Source organism: Vulpes vulpes, chromosome 9 (genome assembly GCF_048418805.1).
Source record: "Vulpes vulpes isolate BD-2025 chromosome 9, VulVul3, whole genome shotgun sequence".
In the NCBI taxonomy this organism is placed as follows: Eukaryota; Metazoa; Chordata; class Mammalia; order Carnivora; family Canidae; genus Vulpes; species Vulpes vulpes.
Genome location: NC_132788.1, coordinates 89,903,521 through 89,928,056, shown reverse-complemented (window position 1 = coordinate 89,928,056; position 24,536 = coordinate 89,903,521). Strand labels below are relative to the sequence as shown.

The following is a 24,536-nucleotide window of genomic DNA, read 5'->3' as shown; positions in this document are numbered from 1 at the left end:
CTATAGAATACTGAATTTCATACAAAGTAGTCGGTGATGGTATTTATACTGGTGTACATTAAAACTGATGGAAATTGAACATTAGGTAAATGAAAAGGATTTACCTTAAGATTTGTAAGCTAATAACCAATGTCAGGATTAAGAAACTGGTGGTCATCAGATAATCCCTTAAGTGCACGGATAAAAAAATTAAAGTTGGCTTTGATCAGAATTTTAAATGCTTTATCTGTGGTATTTGTAAACATTAAGAACCCACTAGCCACCTTAGGGGAAGAAATATGGTTGGCTTTATTTAAAAGTACACCATTGCTCATGCCAAGTCTTAAGTCACCTTGGGTAAACCCACCTTATGCATTCCCACAGGTTACTGAGAAAAATCATGGAGTTTGGGTCAATACCAGTTTATATCTAACCTTATGTGTTGTCTATAGTCACTTTTCTCATCGTTGCTCAAACTCCTCAAAATCTTTACTCCATAAACTTGCCAGCCCATCAATTGTGTCCACCTTGATGTCAAGGCCACCACATTGCCTTTCCATTCTGCCTTCCAGTAGATGAAGTTTCTGTTTCTCAAGGTGAATTTGAGTGTGAGAAACACAAAAGAGGAACTGCCCCAATTCTAAGTTTGCTGACTTAACCCACAAAATGATTTCAAAATTGAATTGCTGGTTTCCTTGAACCAGTTTCTGTATTTTTTTCAGGGGTCTTAAGCTCAGTTAAATGATTTCCAAAAAACATAGCAGGCTCAAAATCGCTTGGGACCTAAATTCCCTTCCACTCAAAAAGAGATCTTAAACCATATATATTTTTTGTGTAGAGGTTGTTCACCTAAAGGGATGTCTATTAAACTAAAAGAAAAAAAAAAAAAAAAAGCAGCAGCAGCCACTTTTAAAATCAGTGCAAAATTAATGAAAATAATGACTATTCTATAAGGTTTGGTTAACATAACAATTATTTATGAATGCTTAGTTTTTCCATTGCCCCAAGAAGATACTGGGCTTAAAATCAGGCTTATCAGAAGATGGACAAAGATGTTGACTATGGCAGCAACTGAAGTGCCCCTGCATGGGTGCTGGCTGAAAACCTCAAGGCACAGCCATCATTGCAGCCTCGGCAGCCATGGTAGGGACGGTGCCAGTGTCTCATGTGTCAATATGAGAAGATCGCACTCATCCTTCACTCAGCAGTTATGAAGTCCAGCTCCATGGTGAACATTCAAGGGCCAAGAAATCAGTCTCGGGCTTTTGCATCACCGTCCCCTGTGCCTAGGAGACTCTGCTTGGTCATCCAGCCAAAATGCCACCTTCTCAGAAGGGCCTCCCAATCTAAAAGAGCCCCACTCTCACTGCATAACCCTGTTTTAGTTATCTGTACTGTGCAAGATTTATTTATTTACTTGTTTGCTCCCCCACCATCAGCTCCAGGAGAGCAGGGATCTTGTCTGTTTTTTTCACTGCTGTACTCCTGGAACTTAAAATGTCCGTTAGAGAACAGAGGCTCAAAAAACACTTGTCAAAAGAAACTGAGAAAAAATTAACAAAACAGAACAAAAATTCTTCAATAGGGCAGACTGAGGGGCGCCTAGGTAGCTCAGTGGTTGAGCATCTGCCTTTGGCTCAGGTCATGATCCCAGGGTCCTGGGATCGAGTCCCACACTGGGCTACCCACAGGGAGCCTGCTTCTCCCTCTGCCTATGTCCCTGCCTCTCTTTCTGTGTCTCTCATGAATAAATAAATAAAATATTTTTTTAAAAATAGGGCAGATTGAAAAATCCATCAATTATCTTCAATATATGAAATTATTAACATAAAAGCAACTTGGAATTCAAAGGATGTTCTAATATTTCACATCCAACCAAATGCCCTTTTCTGATTTGGGAAAAAAAAGTTCAGATAATCACTTCTGGGCCTTTTGGCTAAGATCAAGTGAAAAACACTGATTGACCTGAAGTTGTTAAGTAAAAGCCCGTGATTTTATCAATATGGTGTTTTTTATCCAATTCAGAATCTGAAACATCCAATGTAAATCAATCATAACATTTAACTAAGCTACCTAATCCCATCCATAAAAATCCTTGCTAGAGTTTTACATCTGGTTAAATTCAGAATTGAAAAAATGCTGGGGTCTGTGATGAACACAGATGCCATGTGCTCAGACCAGGGCTGGGGGCTGGGCTGCAGTGTTTAATACATCTAGGAAAATCATGCCTGAAGTCACACTTACCTCTTAGGGGAAGTGCGTTACCGCAGATGAGAACTGCATTAGAAGGTGCTCTGGTTCTGTTTAGGATTCTGACTTTTTAGCATACCAGTGCTAGGAATTCTGTTAAAAAGTTTAGAATTCAGGGCACCTGGGTGGCTCAGTGGTTGAGTGTCTGTCTTTGGCTCAGGTCATGATCCCAGGGTCCCAGGATCAAGTCCCTCATTGGGCTCCCCAAGGGGAGCCTGCTTCTCCCTCTGTCTATGTCTCTGCCTCTCTCTCTCTCTGTGTCTCTCTCATGAATAAGTAAATAAAATCACTTAAAAAAAAAAAGGTGCTCTGGTTCTGTCTTTTCTCTGTTGACTACTCATATCATGAAAATAATTTTCCAGACGTTTACTTATCATCAAAATCCCATTACAGCTAACTTAAACTAACTTAAAAAGTGGTTTCTTTTAATTCAATGCCACGCAAGAGGAAAGAAAGCAACTAGCCACTGCCTATCTTATATTCCCTCATGATTTGATTGTAAGAGACATTTTAACATTTTAAGCAGGCTTCGAGCTGACTCTCCCCTTCCATACTAATGCTGAAATCATTTCAACAAAATTTCCCTTCAAACAGATAGAGATAACTAGTCCAGAGCTCTTTCCATCATGGCTTACAGCCTCAGTATGTTTACGTTACATCTAAAAATTATTTCATGTTTGAGGTACCTTTCAAACAAAAACACATTATCTCAAAATGAAACTTAAATTGACCTTTTCATCCATGAAAAAAATAAAGGGTGAGGAGGATGGCCGCAAAGTAGTTTTACAGCTACACATTTAACTCTCTGAAGTGAAAACCCTATCTAGACCAATATTTGAAAACTACAGGTTGTGAGTTAAAAGTAGGTGGGGAAATCAGCTGAGTAGGTCATGACATGGCAGTCTGAAAAATGAAATAGAACAGGATTAAAAGCCATCAGGTGTCTTGCACATCACTGGGGTATTTACTACTTCGTGAAGGCCTCACTCACCCACACCCACCTGAATATGTAGAGGGTCATAGGGCTCCATGTAGTTTTACTGATAAGCTGGTCTGGGCTAGTGGTTCCTGAGGCTCTATTATCAGAAATCTCCTGGGGCTGTGTGATGACAGATTCCTTGGACCAAGCCCCTCAAATGCTAGCTCTGTTGGTCTAAGCACTCAAGGCCTTACACAGGCAGCATAAAAGCCCCCAAAGGACCCATGCGTCAGGAGGCAGAGGGATAACCAAGACCGCTTGCCCCATTACCCACAGCCATCCTCTACTGTCTTTTTCATCTCTTCCTCTCCTTTTTCCCTATCAATTTCATCCTTCTCAACCTCATCCCGTAGTGGTGCCTTAAGATATTGCCATGCTACTTCTGGCACTTGGGATACGTCCTGGGTGTGGGTCAGAAGCTCTAAACTAGTTCACGTCAGAATCACTGAGGAGCTTTTAAAAAACACACAAATGCTCAGGGGCCTGCCAGTTCTGCAGGTGTGCTAGGAGAGAGTGGTGGAAGAAGGGCAGGCAGGAATCTGCACATCTAAGGAGTTTTACGGGAGATTTTGATTGATAACCAGTGCTAAGAACCACTGTTTGTGGTGCCAGGGTAGAGGTCCTGATCTGGGGTCCATAGATGGGAAAAAATAGTGGCAAAATGTGTATGTGCATATGGGCCTTTCTCTGAAGAGAGGTGACACAGATTCCTGAACTTCCTCACAGCCTACAAATCACAATTTCAGGGACAGGACTCTGTATCTCGAAGAAGCTCCATGGTAACCCACTGGGGCACTGGGCAAGGAGGTGGGGGCGCAGAGCTGTGCCATCTCTGCAAACATTCAGGTCCAGATTTCTTCCTTCTCCAAAAGGAGGCACAGGATAGTTGCTGTCCCCAGCCCGGTGTGTGGACGACTAACTGTGTGGCACCTGTGCAACTGCTGAATGTCCAGGGATGGTGCTACACTAGTGGGATAGGCGTTACCTCTAAAAGGGCTTTCTGTGAATGCATGTTCAGAATGAAAAGAAAGAAGATTGGTAAGTTATTCAGTTTGGCCATGATTAAAGGAGGGTCTTTACTTACCTGTCAACCTCCTCTTTGCTCATGGCAGCAAATGTGAAACACTCCGTCACTCCATTGATGGCAAGCAGGAGGACATAGAGACAGTAGGAACGCAGCAAAACAGGACCTATAAGGAAACAACCCATCAAGACTCTAGAACACAAACAGGAGGCCCACATGCACCAGAACTGGGTTAGGAGCCCTGCTGGTATTGTACATGGGCAGATACATGCTCAAGCCTAAAGTCTTAATCATCTGGAATGATGTCCACCATTCCATAGCCCTGATTAAAATAAAATGCTAAACAAGAAAGGGCAACTGAGGCACCTGCTGGCTCAGTCGGTTGAGCATCTATCTGTCTTTGACTCAGGTCATGATCCTGGAGTCTCAGGATCGAGCCCTATGTTAAGCTCCCTGCTCACCGAGGAGTCTGCTTCTCCCTCTACCCATCACCCCACTTGTGTTTCCCTTCTCAAATAAGTAAATAAAATCTTAAAAAAAAAAAAAAAAGAGATAGAGAGAAAGGGCAAAGGCTAAATCTACAGGAGCACCTGGGTGGCTCAGTCAGTTAAGCGGCCAACTCTTGGTTTCAGCTCAGGTCATGATCTTGGGGTCCTCGGATCAAGCCCTGCATCAGGCTCCATGCTCAGCATGGAGTCTGCTTGTCTCCCTCCCTCCTCCTGCTTGTGCACACACTCTCTCTCTCAAGTACATAAATAAAATCTTAAAAAAAAAAAAAAAGGAGTAAGTCTACAAATGTCTTGCTTAACAACTAAAAGCTTATCTGGCCAGTAAGCAAATCTTTTCTCTTTTTAAATCAGCATGAAGAGCTCTGCTGTTTGAGCACTCAAGGGCACTAGTGGCCCTGAATGCTAAGAGAACTGAGCTGAAGAAAAGACCATGGGGAGAAGCCCAGGGCTCGGGAGCAGCAGCAAACTGGAGACAGAACACACCCACAAATCTGCATAGAGAATCAGAATAACCATGATGTTTTCTTGCTAAAACATGGTGATGCAGTCCTATAACTCACTAACAAGCTCTGAGAAAATTGCTAACAAAAGACTGGGAGCCCCAAAAATGGAATTGATCCCATTTTAGGAAGGCCATTACTAAGAGGAAGCCAAGAAACTTCTAATAAAACAACCTGTGACCCAGCAATCCCACTCCTAAATATACATCCAACAAAAATAAATGTACATGTTCACATAACCACTTGTACAAAAATGTCCATAGCAGTTTTACTCATAATAGTCCAAACTGACCATCAACGACAGAAAGAATAAACAGACTGTGAGCATCCATATAAAAAATACTTCTCAAAGAAGCAATCAAAAAGAAAAAAATACTGATCCATGTAAAAACATGGATGAACCCCACAAACTGTATATTGAGAGAAAGAAGCCAACTGCCAAAGTGTCCATGCTGTATGATTTCACTGATATAAAGTCCCTTTTATAAGTAATACTAATCTAGGGCACCTGAGTGGCTCAGACAGTTGAGCATCCAACTCTTTGTTACGGCTCAGGTCATGATCTCAGGGTCCTGGGACTGAGTCCCATGTCTGGGCTCTGTGCTGAGCAGAGAGTCTGCTTGTCCCTCTCTCTCTGCCCCTCCTCTCCACTTGTTCTCTCTCTCTCACTTTCAAGTGAATGGATAAATAAAATATTTTTAAAAAATTATAAAAGCAAACTAATCTATGGTGATAAAAATCAGAACAGTGGTTGCCTCTGGTGGTGGCGGGGGGGGGGTGGGTGGCGGGAGGGCATCGGCAGTTGACTGGAAAGAGTCCTGAAAGAACTTTCTGGGGTGATGGGTATATGTATTTGTCAAAACTCACCAAGGTGTACTCCTTAAGAGTAAAGCATTTTACTTCATGTAAACTAGACATCAAGAAAGACTTAGTCATTAAAAGAAAAGGGGTGGGGGGCTAAAGCTCCAGAGTCCCAGAATCTGGAACTCACTCATAGTTTATGAAAGCTGCTTAATGTGAAAGATCCTCATGCCAGGGGCACCCTGAATACCTCTATGGCAGTCAACAATTACATGCGGAGTCCCAATGGGGCAGCTGTGAAGCCCAACAGAAAGCTATTTCCCGAGGCCCCTCTGTTGATGTCCACATTTCATCAGGTCCTGTTGTACTTCACCCCCCAAGCTTCTGTGGGAAGTAGCCTGGCTCCCACTGCAGCTGGGGGATTGCTCCAGTGGTGTAGGCAGGACCAAGGGTGTGTCCCAGGGTGGCTCGAAGCTGTGCTTCCTGTTCCCTCCACCCTCTTCTCTTTGGCAGAGAGGGGCAGGGCCCCTCTCACAGCCTGTGCCTCTCACTGCACAACTGAAAGCTCATGGCATGTGTGGGTCTACCTAAAAGTAGAAAGAGAACCGCTTTGAGACATGGAGAACATAAAGTTTTCCACGAAACACTGATTCAAGGAGAAGGCTTCAAGTCCATTTTTTGGAAGAGGTTGAAATTGGGGAATTCATTCAGCACTAGTCTGAAAAGTCAGGAACAGAGCAAAGAGATGTGGGGTGGCATGGAAACGAGGGAAGGAAAGCCAGCAACGGCCAACGAGGGACGATGTACTACCAGGAGCCACTATGGGCTTCACAGAGAACTGGGAGTTTGGTCAAAGTACGAGGGAGCTACAATAAGGAGATGAATGCTAGAAGACCCTGTTGGGACAGTGACACTGATGGAGCTCTGGGCCGGGCAAGAGATGACAATGGTCCTAGCTCACCAAACAACACATTCTTTTCAGAAACTGAGAAACCAGGCTATTCTTGAGACTCTTCTCGTTCAGAAGATGATACCAAGAGAATATCTTTTTGAGTCTAAAATTGCTTTTCTACAGTGTTATATTAGTTTCATGTATACAATACAGTGATCAACAATTCTATATATTACTCAGTGCTCATTGTGTTGAGTCTAATATTATTAATGGCTCTGACATAAGGCATTAGAAATAGAATGTACTACCTTAGATATCAACTAACACTGACCCTTGTACCTGATAACTACGACCAAGGCTCAAGACTGGCATCAGCCTCTCCCTTGAGCCAAAGGCCCACCCGGTCACAGCTATCAGGTCCATACCCTCTAGGACTCATTACTTCACCAGGTGAACACTGTAATGACTTGACAGCCTTCTCACAACCACGTCCTGTAACTGTGACAATAAAGACTGTTCCTTGGCGATCACCTTTCTAGAAGGCAGTGCTGTGTGAAATGGTTGACTGCCCAGTCTTTGCACAGGACTTAAGAATGGCTTCCTAATGAGCCTCCCCCAACGAGCCTCCCCAGCTTCCTAATGAGCCTTCCTGCCTGTGATGGAAACACAAGCCTCACAGCATGAGCCCCAGGCGGCTGCCAACCACACTACGGTTTCACAGCAGGTGTTTCTCCAAAATGAATGACCTTTGCTCTCGGGTAAAGACTTGGCCCCTCCTCCCCTACTACCCAAAGTTTGGGCCCATTATAGTGGAGACCAAAACATGCCAGTGAACTTGTAAAATGGCACTGGACAAAGCCCCTTTCACTGAGATGTGGCACAGAAAGAAGTCTTCAGAGTTCCTGTCTAGTGACTTGAGGAACTGAAAATATCTTTGCTGACCCCAAGATGAAACATTGCAAATGGACTACCAGCGTATGACCCTGCACATTATGAAACTGGTGAAGTCCCCAAAGCCTAGCAGTGTTGTGAGATGCTCGGTGGCATGGGCACCAGGTGTTTCAAAGTTAGATACATTCGATACTTTTGTCCTTCCAAAACCAAGAGTCACTAGATTAAATATGCCATTTTACTTGCCGAGATCAATTTTATTCTCTGCAAATGGCTCTGAGTTATCCTTCAGAGACTTTCATGCATCAGGCTGTGAGATTTATGTGGCATTTACTACCTTCAGATGTGTTTAGTATCAAGCGGAGACTCATTAGAACCTGCTCTCTGCCTTCTTCCCTCACCCCAGAGGGTGCACAGGGAAGTGCCCAGCAAAACACATTTTAGGCCTGGGAGGAAAGCCAAGGATTCATAATGACTTCTCCAAGTGAGGTTGGGAGACTGAATGCCCTGGTGCCAGAGCCCCTGGATGGCACTGAGCTGTTTCTGACCTTGAGTGTGGGGAATGGTCTCAGAGCCTCAGGCACTGACAGTGCTCCCTACACTGGCAGATACCAACCTATATATATGCACGCAAGTTTTTGAACTGCAAAAGACTCTTCTGTTTCTGTTCAGAAATTAGAACAAATTTGCCAACACTCTTGTGCATACCTGATCCAGAGCTAAGCATGGCCCCTCCATAGATATCCAAAGCCAGCTGAGAATAGGCAAAGCCAAAAATGGTGATGGTCAGGCCGGCCAGCAGGGCCAGCTTGAGCAGGGACTCCAAAACCGCAGCAGCCACAGCAACATCCTCCTGGGGTGGAGGGAGAGGGAAGGAAGTTGGATGAATCACGAGCTAAAGAAAAACCTCACATCTGGCTTTCCTTCTCTGCTGTCTTACAGGTCACTCTTTCAACTGCTGAGAGGTATCCTTGCTTTTCTACAGCCTGTGTTTGTTTTCACATCAATTAGCAAGAGGGAAATGAAGGGAAAAAGCCAATCTGTGCCTCCATAGGTAGTGCAGGGAAGGTTTGGTTTTTAGCTCATTTAGGATACATTATTTCAAAGGTTGCTTAGGAAACATTCACTTTCCTCTCTGATATTTATTCTTCAATGGACAGCAAGTTTTTAAATTGCTAGCTGGCTAGTTTTGTCAGTGTGCTTCTCCTGACAAACATCTCCAAATCCTGACGTTCCTGTCAAAGCATGCTTAGGAAAATATTCCTAAATCAACAGAGAACCAGATTAGTTCATTCTGAGATATTGTGCATAAACTGTATTTTGCAAAGTGTCTTCTAAGACACATAAGAGGCTGACTTAGCTTCCTTTTAATTCTAAGATAAGTCAGACATTTTCAATGGTTTTAGAAAAAGGGGTTTCTAACAACCAAATATGCCTGGATTAAAATCTCTTCTGCACTTACCAATCGGAGTAGGCAGATTTCCATGGCCAGAGTGCAGTCTGGGCACATGAATTCACTATATTTAAGGAGCTTAGACACCTGATGTGGTGAAACCTAATGACCATGTCCTTTCCTCACCACACCATATGCAAGCCTTGCCCCAACCTCTGCCTCCTTTGGCTCACTTTTGGTTCTTGAGAATCTGAGGATGGAGGAGACAATCTCATTCTTCCAGCTAAGCCTAGAGCATGGGTGGCGGGGGGTGGTCTATGCCGCACGGGGGACAGCCGCAGAGAGTTCTGAGAGTTCAAGAATTAGGTCACAAGGAAGGACTAAGGGTAAGAGGGGAAGGGCAAGCCAGGGCAAAAGAAGTGAGCTCAGAGTCCTGACATCATTCATGAAGGTGATGGAAGAATGAAACCCAGAAGGAAATTTCAGATCAAACAAGAGAAACTCATTGCTGTTTATCCTGCAATTGGAGAATTCACTTGAGATAATGACATAAGACCAAGAGTACCTGCTTCTGAAGCGTGGCATCCTTTCCTCTCTCCAGTACCTTAGCAAAGAATATGTAAAAACTCTCCTCTATTGGCTGGAAAATTAACCTGGCCACAAGGGAGCCAAGATTATTTACTATATCATATACACCTATAAGACAAAAAGGAAGAAATGATGATTCCTACTGGTTTTTCTATTTGAATTTTCACAGCACCACACAGTTTTTCTAATTTAATTTTTTAAATTAAACTGAGATAGAGATTCACATGTAGTTCTAAAAAATAACAGATCCATTACCCAGTTTCCTGACAAGTAACATCTTGTGAGAGCATTGCACAGTATCACAGCTAGGATGCTGACATTGATACAGTCAAGATATAGAACATTTCTATCACCAGCACCCTTTTATAAAAATCATTAATGCCAGGGGTGCCTGGGTAGCTCAGTCAGTTGGGTGTCCAACTCTTGGTTTCACCTTAGGTCTTGATCTCAGCGTCCTGGGATTGAGCCCCATGTCAGGCTCCAGGCTCAGCAGGTAGTCTGCTTGAGGATTCTCTCCCTCTGCCCCTCCCCCACTCCTTCTCTCCCCCAAATAAATAAATCTTAAAAAAAACAAAATCACTTAAAAATAATTTAAAAATAATTTTAAAACTTAAAAAAATCACTAATGCCAAGGTGGTTTTTAAAATTTTTTCTTGGGATCCCTGGGTGGCGCAGCGGTTTGGCGCCTGCCTTTGGCCCAGGGCGCGATCCTGGAGACCCGGGATCGAATCCCACGTCGGGCTCCCGGTGCATGGAGCCTGTTCTCCCTCTGCCTATGTCTCTGCCTCTCTCTGTCTCTCTCTCTCTGTGTGACTATCATAAATAAAAAAATTAAAAAAAAAAATTAAAAATTTTTCTTTCCATTACCTGAGGATTACAGTCAAAAATAAATATGAAGGGATCCCTGGGTGGCGCAGTGGTTTGGCGCTTGCCTTTGGTCCAGGGCGCGATCCTGGAGACCCGGGATCGAGTCCCACATCAGGCTCCCGGTGCATGGAGCCTGCTTCTCCCTCTGCCTGTGTCTCTGCCTCTCTCTCTCTCTCTCTGTGTGACTATCATAAATAAATAAAAATTAAAAAAAAAAAATAAATAAATATGAAAAGGGGTGCCTGGGTAGTTCATTTGGTTAAGCATCTGACTTCAGCTCATGTCATGATCTGAGGGTCCTGGGATTGAGTCCTAAACTGGGCTTCATGTTCAGCAGGGAGTCTGCTTGAGAATTCTCTCTCCCTCTCCCTCTGCCTCTCCCCCCAGTCATGTTCTCTTAAATAAGAAAGGAAAGAAAGGAAAGAAAGAAAGAAAATATTGAGACCTATCTAGCTGTATAAATATGGAGCAGATCTGTGATGGTCACATCATGAGCTCCCTTTTCTCTTAGCACTCCAACCCCTCCAATGGGTATCAGAGCTCTGCAGAAACCAGGGGATCTCAAACGAGGGCCTGCCAGCTGAGTCAAAAGGGGGGGGGCGGTAGTCACTGCATGCACTGTAGATATTTGCAAAGACCTGCAATCTTCAGGAATCATTTTATTACAGCCCTCATCTTTTATAATCATCAGGTTTATTATTCTTTATTAAATGTATCAAACTGCTGAGAAAAATATTAGAAAGTATCTACTAACGGTGTTCACTACAGCATTTTCATCTTACCTTGATCACCAAAATTTAACACGTTCAAAAAAGTCATTATGTATCGCTCACCTACAGACAGAGAAGCAAAATAATTAGCATTTCAAGGGCACATTATTTTCTTGTTTCCTTCTTATTGTCTATCAACTTTTCAGCTGGCAAATACTCTCAAAGAAGAAAAATTATATAACCAATTGAAGACATCTTCCTCATCCAAATGTTGATTTCAAATAATCTTAAAATAGTAACAACTGGGAGAGTGCTAGGGGATTTATTGACAGCAAATCTCCAAACCATTAAATTAAAAACAAAACAAAAATCAATAAAACCAGTCTAATAACTTAAAAAAGGAGGGGGGTGGGAAGATTACAAAAATGTTAATAATAAAGATGATTGTCCCAAATTTTAAGTGTAAGTTCTGTGAAATGATAGGTCCATGATCATGTGCATACACTCATCAAGTTGCCTCCCTGGGTGGAGAAAGCTCCATGGAGGCTGAAGAGGCTCTGGAATGCAAGCTCATGATTCAAATCTAAGGCTAACGCCTTCAAGGTGAAGACACCAACCCAGAGCCCCATCCCCACCTTCCATAAATTTTATTATCCATGAGTAGAAAACACAGTCCACTATGGAGACGGAGCTCTGAAGAATGACCACAGCCCAGAGGGCAAGTTCTCACCTCCTACCAACCTGCTCAAAAAGGAAAACAATATTCAGAAGCCAGAAGCAGTGAGGTTCTTAGGTCTCCCTTTGGTCTTGGCCTCCCTGCAGTCTCCCAGCACTGTGTCTGAGGCAGGGTCCTCTGTAGGCCTTCCCAGGTGGGGCCCACAGGACAGCACTAGGTCCTATCTGCATCTCTGCACTGCTCTGATTCATCCTCACTGCTAACAGTCCCAGCTTCAACAATACAGATCTTAAGGCCACCCCTCCTTTCACACCTTTAAATTGCTCTTTAGTGTTTGCAAAAACTCCAGGTTCCTTAATTCTGCATTTGAGGCCTTTGTAAGTTGAGGCCCGTGCTATGTTTTTAGTGCTCTTTCACCGACTTCATCCCCACCTCCCAGCACTACATTGTCATCCTCTGGTTTACCTGACCAGCTTTTAGCCCTTCTGAGCTGCTCAGGTTTGGGCTGGGCCCCTCCTGCTCCCAGCCTCGGCTCTTAGCATGCTGACCACCTAGTCTGGCTTTTCCATAGGGACCTGACTCTGCTCTGGTACAACTGCCCTCTCCTCCCAGTCTCTAAGCTTCCTGGGGACAGGAACTACATCTCCCTCATTTCTCTGTCCCTGGTTTCCTAGCAGAACTCCAGGAAATGCAAGAGCACTTGAGAGACACTAATGTTTCCAAGTACACCCCTCACAGCATCTTGGGTGAGAGAATGAGCTCCTTGAGGCTGTGGCCTATAACTCATTCATCTGTATATTCTCAGCACCTGGCACACAGTGTTCAGGAAATGTGGGGGCAGAATGTAACAGCATCTATATTTTTGCTATTACAATGAACGGTTTCAACTTTTTTTAGAGTTGTAGTTTTTAAAGAAAAAATAATTGGGGGGCGGATGTTCTCTTATCCAGCCACTTCCTTATTTCACAGCAATGGAGACGGAAGCCCTGAGAGGTTCCCAACAGCCCTCTGCTGTCACACCAGCAAAGGTCTAGCCATAGGGCAAGCAAGCAATCGGTACCACATTCAGGCCTGGTTTACACCTGCTGCCGTCTAGCTACTGCAGCCCAGGCAACCAATTTGCATGGACTGGATCCATTCCTCAACTCGTTTAAACTGCTCTTAAAACTTTGGGAGAAAGTACATAAAAGCAAACACCCTTTCCAAATTCCCTCTATTGATTTTCCTTATTCTAACAATGTAAACTATCACAATATACAATTTCACTACAGGTACCTTTTTTTTTTTTTTTAATTTTTTTAAATTTTTATTTATTTATGATAGCCACAGAGAGAGACAGAGAGAGGCAGAGACACAGGCAGAGGAAGAAGCAGGCTCCATGCACCGGGAGCCCGACGTGGGATTCAATCCTGGGTCTTCAGGATCGCGCCCTGGGCCAAAGGCAGGCGCCAAACCGCTGCGCCACCCAGGGATCCCTAGGTACCTTTCTTTATCAACAACAAATACTTGTTGAACACCAAGCATGTGCCAGTCCCAGCAGGGTATTGGGGAGACAGTAGTAAACAGCGCATCCTGCTCGCAATAAACATAGAGTTAAGGCACCTTCACTCAGCTCTCCAAAGGCTTCTGACCCTTTCCCCAGAAGTCCTGTGAACAAGTTCTACTTTTGTAATGGCAATGTTATAGGCTCAGGCTAGAAATAAGCACTCTCAGGGCTCAAGAGCCCTCAGACCCCTCCTGATCCCATCCCTTAACTCACAGACGGGGATAGTGAGGCTTAGGAGAGTTATTTCCCTTTAAAAGCATAATTAACAAAAAATAAAGAGGGAAAAAGGAAAATAATAATGATGGCTATATTAGAATGCTAGAATTATAGGGAACTTTTTTGTATTTTCCAACATTTTTGAAACAAGGTTACACTATTTTTACAATTAAAAGATAATGTTTGAGGGGCGCCTGGATGGCTTGGTTGGTTAGGCGACTGACACTTGATTTTGGCTCAGGTTATGGTCTCAGGGATATGAGATCCAGCCCTGCATCTGGCTCTGTGCTTGGGATGGAGCCTGCTTAAGATTCTCTCCCTCCCTGTTTCTGGCTATCAGCCCTGCAGCTCACACACATGTGCACTCTCCCTTGCTCTCTTAAAAAGACAATTTTGAAAAGATTTAAAAATATGTTCAGTAATAGATATATGGATATACAGACATATGAAATTTATACAGAGAGAAACCACTAAATTTACCAGTTTCTTTCTGCTTCAAATCTCATTCTTTGAACTAAAGCTGGGCATAAATAAACCAATACACATGCACAGAAAAACTAGATGTACTTTCAGCTCCAGGCCAGTCCTCTGTGTGGAGAGCTCTGTCACTGTTAAACTGGAAAGCCTTAAGAAATTGGGACTCTGGCAAACTATCACACAGGTGAATCTTATTATTTAAGAAAATAAAATGATGGAAACCTGGTTCTTTAAAAATGTTCAAAAGAAGAAGTATATAAAAATAATAGGATAATGAGATTACAGATAATTTTCTCTATTTTCCAAATTTTCTCTAATTGATATAGAACTTCATGATACATCTCTTTAAATGATAAAACACGGGATTTGGGAATTAGACTTGAATTCAAATTAAGTTGTTTCTCATTACTAGGGCCCTGCAGAAGTTATACAATAGCACTGACCTTCACTATCAAGCTAAATAAATGTCAGTTTCCCTCTCCCTATTTAAAAAGCTTCTATTTCTGAGGTTCCTTTGCCCAGGGGGCTCCAGAAAGCATGTTGCCTGGGTTTAGGTAATCGGTAGTTCTGTGGAATCCCCTTATTCAAACTATGGTGTCCTGATTGCTAAGAGTGACTTTTCACTTACCTTCTGTCAAAATCTGCTTCAAGAAAGACTGTTTGAAAAAACTCCAAGTCAATTTAGCCTCTTTCCAATTTACAAAAGCCTAGAAAGAAAACAAAACAAAAGCTCCTGGGTATTGCAAGTCTAAGAGTAAAATAAATAATCCTACAGGAAAGGCAAACTCATTTTGGTCCCTAAATCCCAACTTGGGGAGTTCCTACAAATTTTTCAATTAATGCTAAGCACATAGAAGGCACCCGACAAATCCTGGCAAAGGGTTTCCATTGTCCTAGAGACAAACTCTCTAGGTGGAGTGTTGGTATAAGAAGCCCACCCAGGAATCATTTGCTGAGAGCCCTAAGGAACTGTGCTGTCCCCTTGCTGCTCAGTTAAGCTGACTATATCTAACTCACGCAACTCAGAGTCATCTCCTTCCTTAGACAATGTCTGAAGCATGCCAAGCTGCAGAACAAATTCTACTCCATTCACCCCACACCTTAATGCTATATTTAGCCATCCAGGGTCCCTTCACACAATGTATAAATGAACTTTGTGTATTTCAAAAGGAAGCCAGGCTTCCTAGGTCATGCAAACTGCTCAGAACTGATATGACAGAGGAAAGGAAAAAAAACAAACCCAGAACTTTTGATATAGTTCTTCCCAAACTGTCCATTTCCTAAGGACAAGGAAGGTAAGAAGAAAGCAGACACTTAGGAAGGGCAGAGGTCAACTTGTAAGAAAGAGTAGGCAGTCTTAAAGCCAGACTGCTGACCACAAAATGGAAGAGGGAGGCAGCTAGCTGGATGAGATTTCTTTCTCTCTTCCCCAGTGCGCCCCGGGGCCTCTCCTCTCTCATGGAGGGATCCTAGGATCCCAGAATATTTAGTCTGGGTGTTATGTTAGGTGCTTCATTTCAAGGACTTGAATTTTGAAAAATTCTTATTAACTCAAAGTGATGACTTTGAAAGGGAGGATTTCATGGGGTTCTTTGGGAGAAAAGGGGTAAATCACAAAGGTCAAGCCCATTCCACCTCTCCAAAAGATCAGTTACAGCTATAGAAGTTGCCTGAAGGGCAGATGTAGAACCTGTCCCAGTCACATGGGCCCCTGATCTCAGCCCAAAGCCCACTGGTGTAGAGCACCGCTGTCCAGTGAAATATAATGCAGGCTATATATATAATTTAAGTTTTTCTAGAAACCACAGTGAACAGTAAGAAAAATAAAGTAAAATTATTTTAATATATTTATTTAATCCAAAACATCATTTCAACATGTAAGTAAATATTAGAGGCATTTCATGTTTTTTTCATACTAAGTCTTTGAAATCAGTGCTTACATTGCATGTACAGCCCAACTCAATTCCAAATGCTCTAAAGCCACATGTGGCCGGACACAGTAAGTGTAGAGTATCTCTTGAAAACAAGGGTCACTTTCAGTCTTCAAATCTCTTCAGCCCTTGGTTTCAGAGCCTTTCTTCTAGACACTGTGAAAACAGGCCTGAATCTTCTCAAATCACACAGCCCTCAAAGCATCATTGCACCTGGAGTAGATGCCACTGGGAGCTCTAGTCCAAGAGTAAATCTCCCCTCTTTGCTGTACAAGAAAAGTAGGCATAAGGGCGCCTGGGTGGCTCAGCCAGTTAAATGTCTGCCTTAGTTCAGGTCATGATCTCAGGGTCCTGGGATCAAGTCCCACATTGGGATCCCTGCTCAGTGGGGAGTCTGTTTCTCCCTCTCCCTCTCTCTCACTCAAATAAATAAATAAAATCTTAAAAAGAAAGAAAGAAAGAAAGAAAGAAAGAAAGAAAGAAAGAAAGAAAGAAAGAAAGAAAGAAAGAAAGAAAGAAAGAAAAAAGAAAAAGAAAATTAGGCATCTCCTTTCCCCAGAACTAAGAGCACCAGAGTAAAACCACTAGGGGGCACTGTGAGCCACATCATCCCTAGCACTGATCCCGCCCTTCACTCCAGGGGAGTTGTGGGCAGCTCTCTCTCTCTCTGTCTCTGTCACACTCTGCGCCCCACACCAGGTGGTCCTCTGGGGAGGCCTGTGCAGTAGTGCCTGTGTTCTTTTCCGAGGAAAGGAGCAGTTACAGCTGGCCATGGAGCTTTTGTGAAGACTACTTGCCAGAAGGCTGTGAATGGGTTTAGGAATATGACTGAGCTCTCTAAAAAAAGGTTGTTTACTAGAGTGTAATCTTGACAGTGTATCTGATCTGAAAGCTCATATGGGAGCATTCCATTCTCCTAATGCATTTAACTTAAATGGAACTGCAGTTTAGAAGGAATGGTGACACCACTTATCTCAAAAATGCTCACTCAGGACATAGAGGCAGGAAGTCTGATCAGAGATTGGGTTTCTTCTCCAAGGTGTCTGCTAAGTGGTAGAAAAGAAGCAGCATGAGTTTTGGGCTTTTACCATTTTGTTTAGAATGTATTTATCACTTGGGAGGTCAAAAGAGGCCTATTTCACAAGAGCTAGGTTGGTACTGCTTAGCTGGTCTTCACAGCTCTGTGTTTCTCTGGAATCCTCTGGTCAATAAGCCATTCCACTGCCTTGCTGTACTGGTGGATGGCAAAAGGTGATAGGCAGTATCTCAGGGGAAGGTATGCAGTCAGAACTCGGGGATACATGATGGCTTAATGTGAGTCAGTCTTCCCCTTCCCAAACTCTTCTGCTTCAGGATGGTCCAGCAGCCATGTGCCTCCCATACTGACAAGAGTCACCGAGGAGTCTGCAGCCAATGGCCCTGTCCTGCCCTGTATCACGTATACATCCCACAGTGGACCCCTTCCCCTCCCTCTTGCTCTGGGGCCATCAACTCTGCCCCAGCTATGTCCACACTCACACGTCCACCCACCCTCCCACTGTCCTCATTCACTCCTCATTTGGACAACTGCCACTGCCTCCTCATGAGCTTTTTCACTTCCAATCTTTTTTCTAGCTCATCCTTCTCCTGGAAGGGTTCAGGTTTCAGAGTCAAGCTCAGACACTAAGGCTCAAGCTGCAGTTCTCAACTTCTTAGCGTAAAAACTATGGGCAAGACACTTAATTTTGCTAAGCCTCAGTTTTCCCATCTGCAAAATGGGTAAGGAGTCCTATCTCCTGGATCTGATATGAGGATTGAATGAGAGAAAACAAGACACTCGATGTGAAACAGATGGCAAGCGCCTCAACATAGGCAATTAGATCACAGCACTGCTCACAAAACTTTCATTAGGATCCCCTGCCCCTGAATCAAGTCCACACTCCAGGACACTGAGGCCACTGCTACCTGGCCCTAGCCCAGCAGGCCATAACCTCCTTCCACCATTTGCTTCCTCTCCCCTCGTGCACTGTCCAGCCAACCTAAGTATAGCAGTCACCTCTGCAATCCCAATGTCAAGACAGTGATGGGCATATAACTGGTTCCAAGCAAATGTTCTTTCTTCCCGCAGTGGCAAATGTGCATTTTCACTACACATGCACATTCACTTCTCCCTGCCCAAGTGTCGAGGCCCTGCTCAAAAAAGCAGCTTCCTGCAGAAAGTCTTCTTCCATGCTCCCATATGGAATTCATGTTCTTTCTCTGTGCTTCTATTTTGTTAACACTACACACAGTGGTTATCTGAGTACACACCTTATCTCTTCACCACAATGCAAGTTCTGAGGGCGGGGACCCCACTCAAGGTACCTGAAACAGTGCTTAACACAGAATACTGCTTATCACATGCTTGCTGTGTTAAGTTCCTCAGATGTACTTAAACATTTGCAGATCTCTCCTATGAAATCACTCAGGTATTAAAGAATATAAAAGATATAAAAAAGCAGCCATTATTTGAGGTTTCATTTATTATAAGGCTAAAAAAGTCTCTTACAGAAGATAGAATTCTGCAAGTACAAGAAATCTATCTCCCAATTTGGTCAAATCAGTTTTGGATGTAACTGTTTGACCAGCTCTGTGTGAGGGAGCCTCCAGTGTGCAAAGCAGCTCCCAAGAGTCACGCTGCTGGTAGTAAAATCATCGACTGCATTCAGACACATCTCATTTCTTTCCTCTTTCACAAAAATAAACTTGAATAATGAATTGTTCTATCTGAGAAATTGTTATGTCAACAAATAACTACTTAGGGCAATAAGCCAATTTCTTTCAGAAGACTACACAACAGAGATTAAACACATAGACTAAGGTTAGTCCACAACCCCATGTTACAGAGAAGTGGGTCCAAAATCAGGTGTGTGATGTTGGTTTGGTCACTTAACTCCTCTGGATCTCAGTTTTCTCATTTGCAAAACAGAGACAAATATCTCACAGGGTTACTATGATGGTTAAACACACGAGTCTGTGTAAAGTGCTCAGCATAGTGCAAGGCACAGTCAGCAATGGTAGTTATTATAAATGGCTCTTTGTCCAAGTTCAAATATTTCACAATTCTTTAAGTCTTAAAAGGGGCCTCATGGGTCATGCAGACCAATAATCTCACCTTAAAAATAAGGACTCTGAGTTCTGGAGAGAGTCCTGCCTCCCAAACATACAGGAAGCTCCTTGAGGCCCAGCAATCACCTTCCTACATGTCTGTAACCCTGATGGCACCCTGCATGGGGCTGTGCTGTCAGCAGGAATGGCGCCACTGTGTAAGAGGAGGTACACATACCCTCTCACAGACAAGACTTCTGTCCTGGCAGTATGAGTCTGGGTACTTTTGGGGGGTATGCCAGATGGAACCACTGAGACCCTAGCCTAATGCTGTCAGACACCACCTCACTAGGATGTGCCAGTGGAGCTACTCCTACACAAAGCAGCAGCGACATGGGGGTGACGGTATCAGCTGTCACTTATGGACACCCACTTGTGCCAGCCATGTACTAAGTACTTCCCATGCCCCATTTCATCCCACTCCCACAAGCACCTGAGGAGAGTGGTACTCTCCCACTTGACAGATAAGGAAACTGTAGCTCAGAGCTGCAAGTCCACCATTGGGTTAAATATACACTCACTGCCCTCCTATCCTCCTATCCTCCTAAGGCTCTCCTCGCTGCCCTCTATCTCCTTGCCTCTATTAATGGTCCAAAGCTCCTTTTCAAAATACTCCTGGGCACAGGGGCTGGCCCAGGCTTGGTATAGATGAACCCTGGGGAGCACTGAGGAGGGGGACTTTCCTGCACTCTCAGACCTGCTCTGCATGCAGGCAGCAGAAGCTCCAGGCAGAAGTGATCCCAAATCCTTATCTTCTCAGCCTTCAGATGAAGCAACCTGGTATCCCAAAATGCTATGTCCATTTAGGTTAAAGGTGGGATCTGTTTGATCAGGATGGAGAACTCTCATTTAACAAATGAGAATTATCCGTCTTGGTTACGTAACATCTGGTCTTTCTTGAAAAGCTGTATAACAGGATTCCATAAGTTCTAAAACTTGCAGCTCAAATACTTCACTACTTTCTCAAGTAATCACAAAAGAGGAATAAGGAGAAGTCCAGCTGAAGCCTCACCTCAACTACATGCACCACATCTAGCCGGCAAACAAACAGGGGTAAAGGGGAATGTGGGTGGGCCAGTTTGCAAAGCCTCTGAGCAGAGGCAATGCGGCATCACATCACGTGCACAACTCCACAGCCACAGACAGTAGCAACGACCCCACCAGAGTCAGGAAATAAAAGTCAAATGGACTGACAGTTGAAGAGTTCAGAAGGAAAAGGTTATGCCTTGCTCCCACACATCAGCACCTAGAATCCTCAGGGGATTTCTCCAGGGGAAAGCGGGGCACCGGAAAGACTGGCCTGACTCTAGGTAACAGAGCTACAGGGAAGTCATCCCTGCTTTGTTAGGGCGTCGGACTCTGTGCTGGAAACCAATCCTGGGAAAAGCCAAGACATGGAAGAACAAAGAGTGTGGCACGTGGTGGCCACAGCCTGTGATCTGCGGGGATTCAAGCCACTCCAGGCTCCTGCCCTTATGCTGACCCTCAATTTGAGCAGACAGTCTCTAAGCCTCAGTTCCTCAACCCTAAAATAGAAATAATAATGTCAGCCTCACAGAGTTGGTATAAGCATTAACTCAGGCACGTAAAGCATTCAGTGTAGGGGCTAAACGGGGAAGTTGTGTTCCCTGGGGGACATTTGTCTCCCATGCAGACATTTTGGGTGATTACAGCTGAGAGGTGATAGTTACTGGCATCTAGTGAGTAAAGATCTGCTAAACATCCTACAAGGCACAGGACAGCCCCCAACAAACAATTATCCAGCCCTAAATGTCAGTAGTGCCGAGGCTGAGAAGCCCTGGCCTAGCACACAGCGAGCACTCAATAAACATGAGCTATGAATTTATCCTGTTATAGCAATAAACAAGAAAGTAATTGTTTCCTTCTTTCAGGGATAATCAGCATCTGTGATTAAAATGGTAAGAGATAGAGTGTATTACTTACTCCACTTCTTGTAATACTGGGTAACAGATCTGTCATTCTGGAGACAGGAAGAGCCTGCTGCTTGGTTGACTCTGAGGAGCCCAATAACTTTGTGAAATAAGTAACATAGCAGAGCACCAGAAGTGCAGTATAGAAAAGCTGAAAAAGAAAATAATTGATTTAAACAGCACTGTTTTTATGTAGGCAGAATTAAGATATGCCTGGAGATGTGACAAAGGCCAGACAAGCAATAGAACTGTCTTTATTAACTGCATCTTCTAGTGAGCAATGCTTCCCCCTCTGGAGAAGAGCACTACTCCCTAAGTACCAGCTCCACTGCGGCATCTCAGGGGAAAGTGCTCTAAACACTTCACCAGACTGGGAGAACAGGTCTTCTGGGCAAGCAGGACATCATTTCCCTGACAGACGGCCAGCCCCTAGTGCCACCACCAACGGCAATGTCAGATATGTTCTCAAAAGGTTCTTTTTTGGCCAAAGGAATGACTCTCCCCACCTCAACAGCACACTGCAAGGACCCATGTGTCCTGTGCTAATATCCAAAGACTTGCTGTCCTAGATGACAGGGACTTTTCTAAAAACTCGGGAAAGCATGTAAACATGGATTACAAAGCAGAACCGAGCTGTTGGCTCCCTCCTCTCAGGCCAGGTGCACAGGCAGGGCAAGAGCTATTCCAGGATGGGGGAGAGTGTGTGTGTGTGTGTGTGTGTGTTGGGGGGGGGGGGTGATAAAAAGGCCCACCCTTCCCTCCACGCAGCCAGGACAAAAGGGTGGCTTTTGGCCAGGAGCCACAGCCTGGGGTTTTGATTGCAGGTTGGGAGGAGTATCCAAACAGCCCCTTTCACAAGCTCTCTTCTGCCTCCTCTCCCCGCTGGGAACAGCAATGCGCACTAGCTCAGGAAGGACGGGAGACCTCCAGGTGCCACCCTCAATCTGGAAATGCTAAGCCTGCTCCTGTGGCAAAGGCACAGAGCAAGGAGAAAGGGGAGCCTTGTCTTGCACATCTGGGCTCCTTGCTCTCCACCCCTGTCTATGCCTGCGGACAGAGCCCACGAACCACCATCCTCCCTTTTTTCTTTTTTAAGATTTTATTTATTTATTCATGAGAGATACAGAGAGAGAGAGAGGCGGAGACATAGACAGAGGGAGAAGCAGGCTGCATGCAGGAAGCCCAATGTGGGACTCGATCCCAGCCCCTGGGATCACGCCCTGAGCTGAAGGCAGATGCTGAACCGCTGAGCCACCCAGGCGCTCCCAACCACCATCCTTCTTTCATGCCTCAGGCCCTTTAAGAAGACACAGCAGTTCTGCCGTGAGTCATGCCACCAGATACAACATCCTCTGTGACAAGACGACCCCCCTTCCCCCACTTCCCTTCATCTTCCCATGGACCCGTGCCTGGGGACATAGTAACAACCTATGGGTAGTCTTCATACAGTATATCCTACCTAACTAAACAATCCCCCCACCTTTTTTATTGAGGAAAAATTCATATCACACAACACCGACCATTTTAACCATTTTAAAACATCTAATTCAGTGGCTTTTAGTACATTCACAATATTGTACAACCACCACTCCTATTTCATTCCAGAAGATTTCCATCACTCCAAAAGGAAATTCTGTGCCCATTAAGCAGTCACTCTCTGTTCCTCCACACCCTGGCAATCAAAATCTGCTTTATCTCTATGGACTTGCCTATTCTGGACACTGCATATTAATGGAATCATACAATTGGTTGCCTTTTGTATCTGGCTTCATCCACTTAGTATGTTTTCCAAGTTTATCATGTTGTGGCACGTTGTCATTTTTATGGCTGAGTAATATTCCATAGCACACATATAAATTGTTTTGTTCATCCATTCATCAGGTAATGGACATCTGGGTTGTTTCCACCTTTGGGTTATGTTGAATAGTGTTGCTATGAACATCTTTATACAAGTTGTGTGAATATATTTTCAATCTTTTGGGTATATACCTAGGAGTGGAATTGCTGGGCATACTTCAGTTCTACATTTAACTTTTTGAGGAACCGTCAATCTGTTTTTCACAGTGGCAACAGTGTTACAGCCCAACGGCAATGTGTGAAGGCTCTAAGTTCTGCATATCCATGTCAACACTTGTTATTTTCTGGTTTTTTAATAACAGCCATCCTAATGGGTATAAAGTAGTATCTTATTGTGGTTTTGATTTGCACTTGCCTAATGACTGATGATATGGAGCATCTTTTCATGTGCTTATTGGCTATATATTTGTATATCTCCTTTGGAGAGATGCTTATTGAAGTCCTTTACTCACTTTTGGATAGTCTGTCTTTTTGTTGTTGAGTTGTAAGAATTCTTTATATATTCTAGAGTGACTCTTTTATTTGACATATGATGTCATGTTGTAAGGGGTTGTTTAAGAAGGAAACTGGAGGTGGGTTGGACAAAGGGGAATCCCAGAACCCTGGTGGGGACTGCCTGCTGATTTGAGGTGCTATTGGCTCTTAGACCTCTCACATAGACACTGACAGAGAATGTACCAGGCAAGAGCTCTCTGAAGTCTTATAATAAGAAAGCAAATGAACTCAGAATGGGCCTTGTTGACCTATGATGTATCCTGGGTGGATGCATCAGAAAGTCCTAATGCAAGTGCCTTTCCCAAGAAGAGTCAACCAACAACTGGGTGTCTCCATGGCCTCCTGTCCTATTAGGAAGAGTGTATCAAAAACACAATGGATGCATAGAAGTGTAGTTCCAGATCCAATAAAACATGGCAAAAATAATCACAAATAACTTCTCTAAGATACACAACTGTTTGCAAATTGCTTTTAGGAAGCAATTTTCACTCTTATAATTTTAATTTGAAAGCTACTTTTTCTGTGTTTCACAAAAATATTTGTACTTTTTGCTCAGGACACGGGAAAGACTTTCACATAAATCACTACTAAAAATTTTAACTTATCTTCCTATACATTAAGAAAAATTACAAACTGCTTTGTACTATAAGCTGTTCTGGTAACTATCTAATTTTAAGATTCATTTTTAAAATGAGCACTGTACTCTAGTTGTACTTTCATTAGAGCTTGAGATATGAACTAGAACTAGAACATGGGATGGCAACGAGGCTGGGGCTGCTGGAAGTGAGAGCGTGCCTGCCAGGACTTGGTTCCTGTGCTCTGCATTGTGTGAGACTACAGTCCAAGTTCCAAACAGGCTTGGCAGAGTTTCCTCCTATTCTGAAAACACCTGACTGAA

The 24,536-nt window shown here is 43.8% G+C and overlaps 1 protein-coding gene across 2 annotated transcripts in view; it reads right to left on the bottom strand.

The window, feature by feature from the left end:
• The window catches only part of RFT1 (RFT1 glycolipid translocator homolog), a 44,145-nt gene that overhangs the window by 9,000 nt on the left and 10,609 nt on the right, over positions 1-24,536 (bottom strand). Inside the window, exons 6-11 of one of the 2 annotated variants that reach the window (XM_025986403.2) lie at positions 21,300-21,437; positions 14,927-15,005; positions 11,456-11,506; positions 9,784-9,914; positions 8,534-8,678; positions 4,293-4,398 (exon numbers count right to left, since the gene is read on the bottom strand). In XM_025986403.2, coding sequence (XP_025842188.1) covers positions 4,293-4,398; positions 8,534-8,678; positions 9,784-9,914; positions 11,456-11,506; positions 14,927-15,005; positions 21,300-21,437 — 650 coding nt within the window. The remainder of the gene's footprint in view (positions 1-4,292; positions 4,399-8,533; positions 8,679-9,783; positions 9,915-11,455; positions 11,507-14,926; positions 15,006-21,299; positions 21,438-24,536) is intronic. The other variant, XM_072720777.1, reaches the window with a different exon arrangement.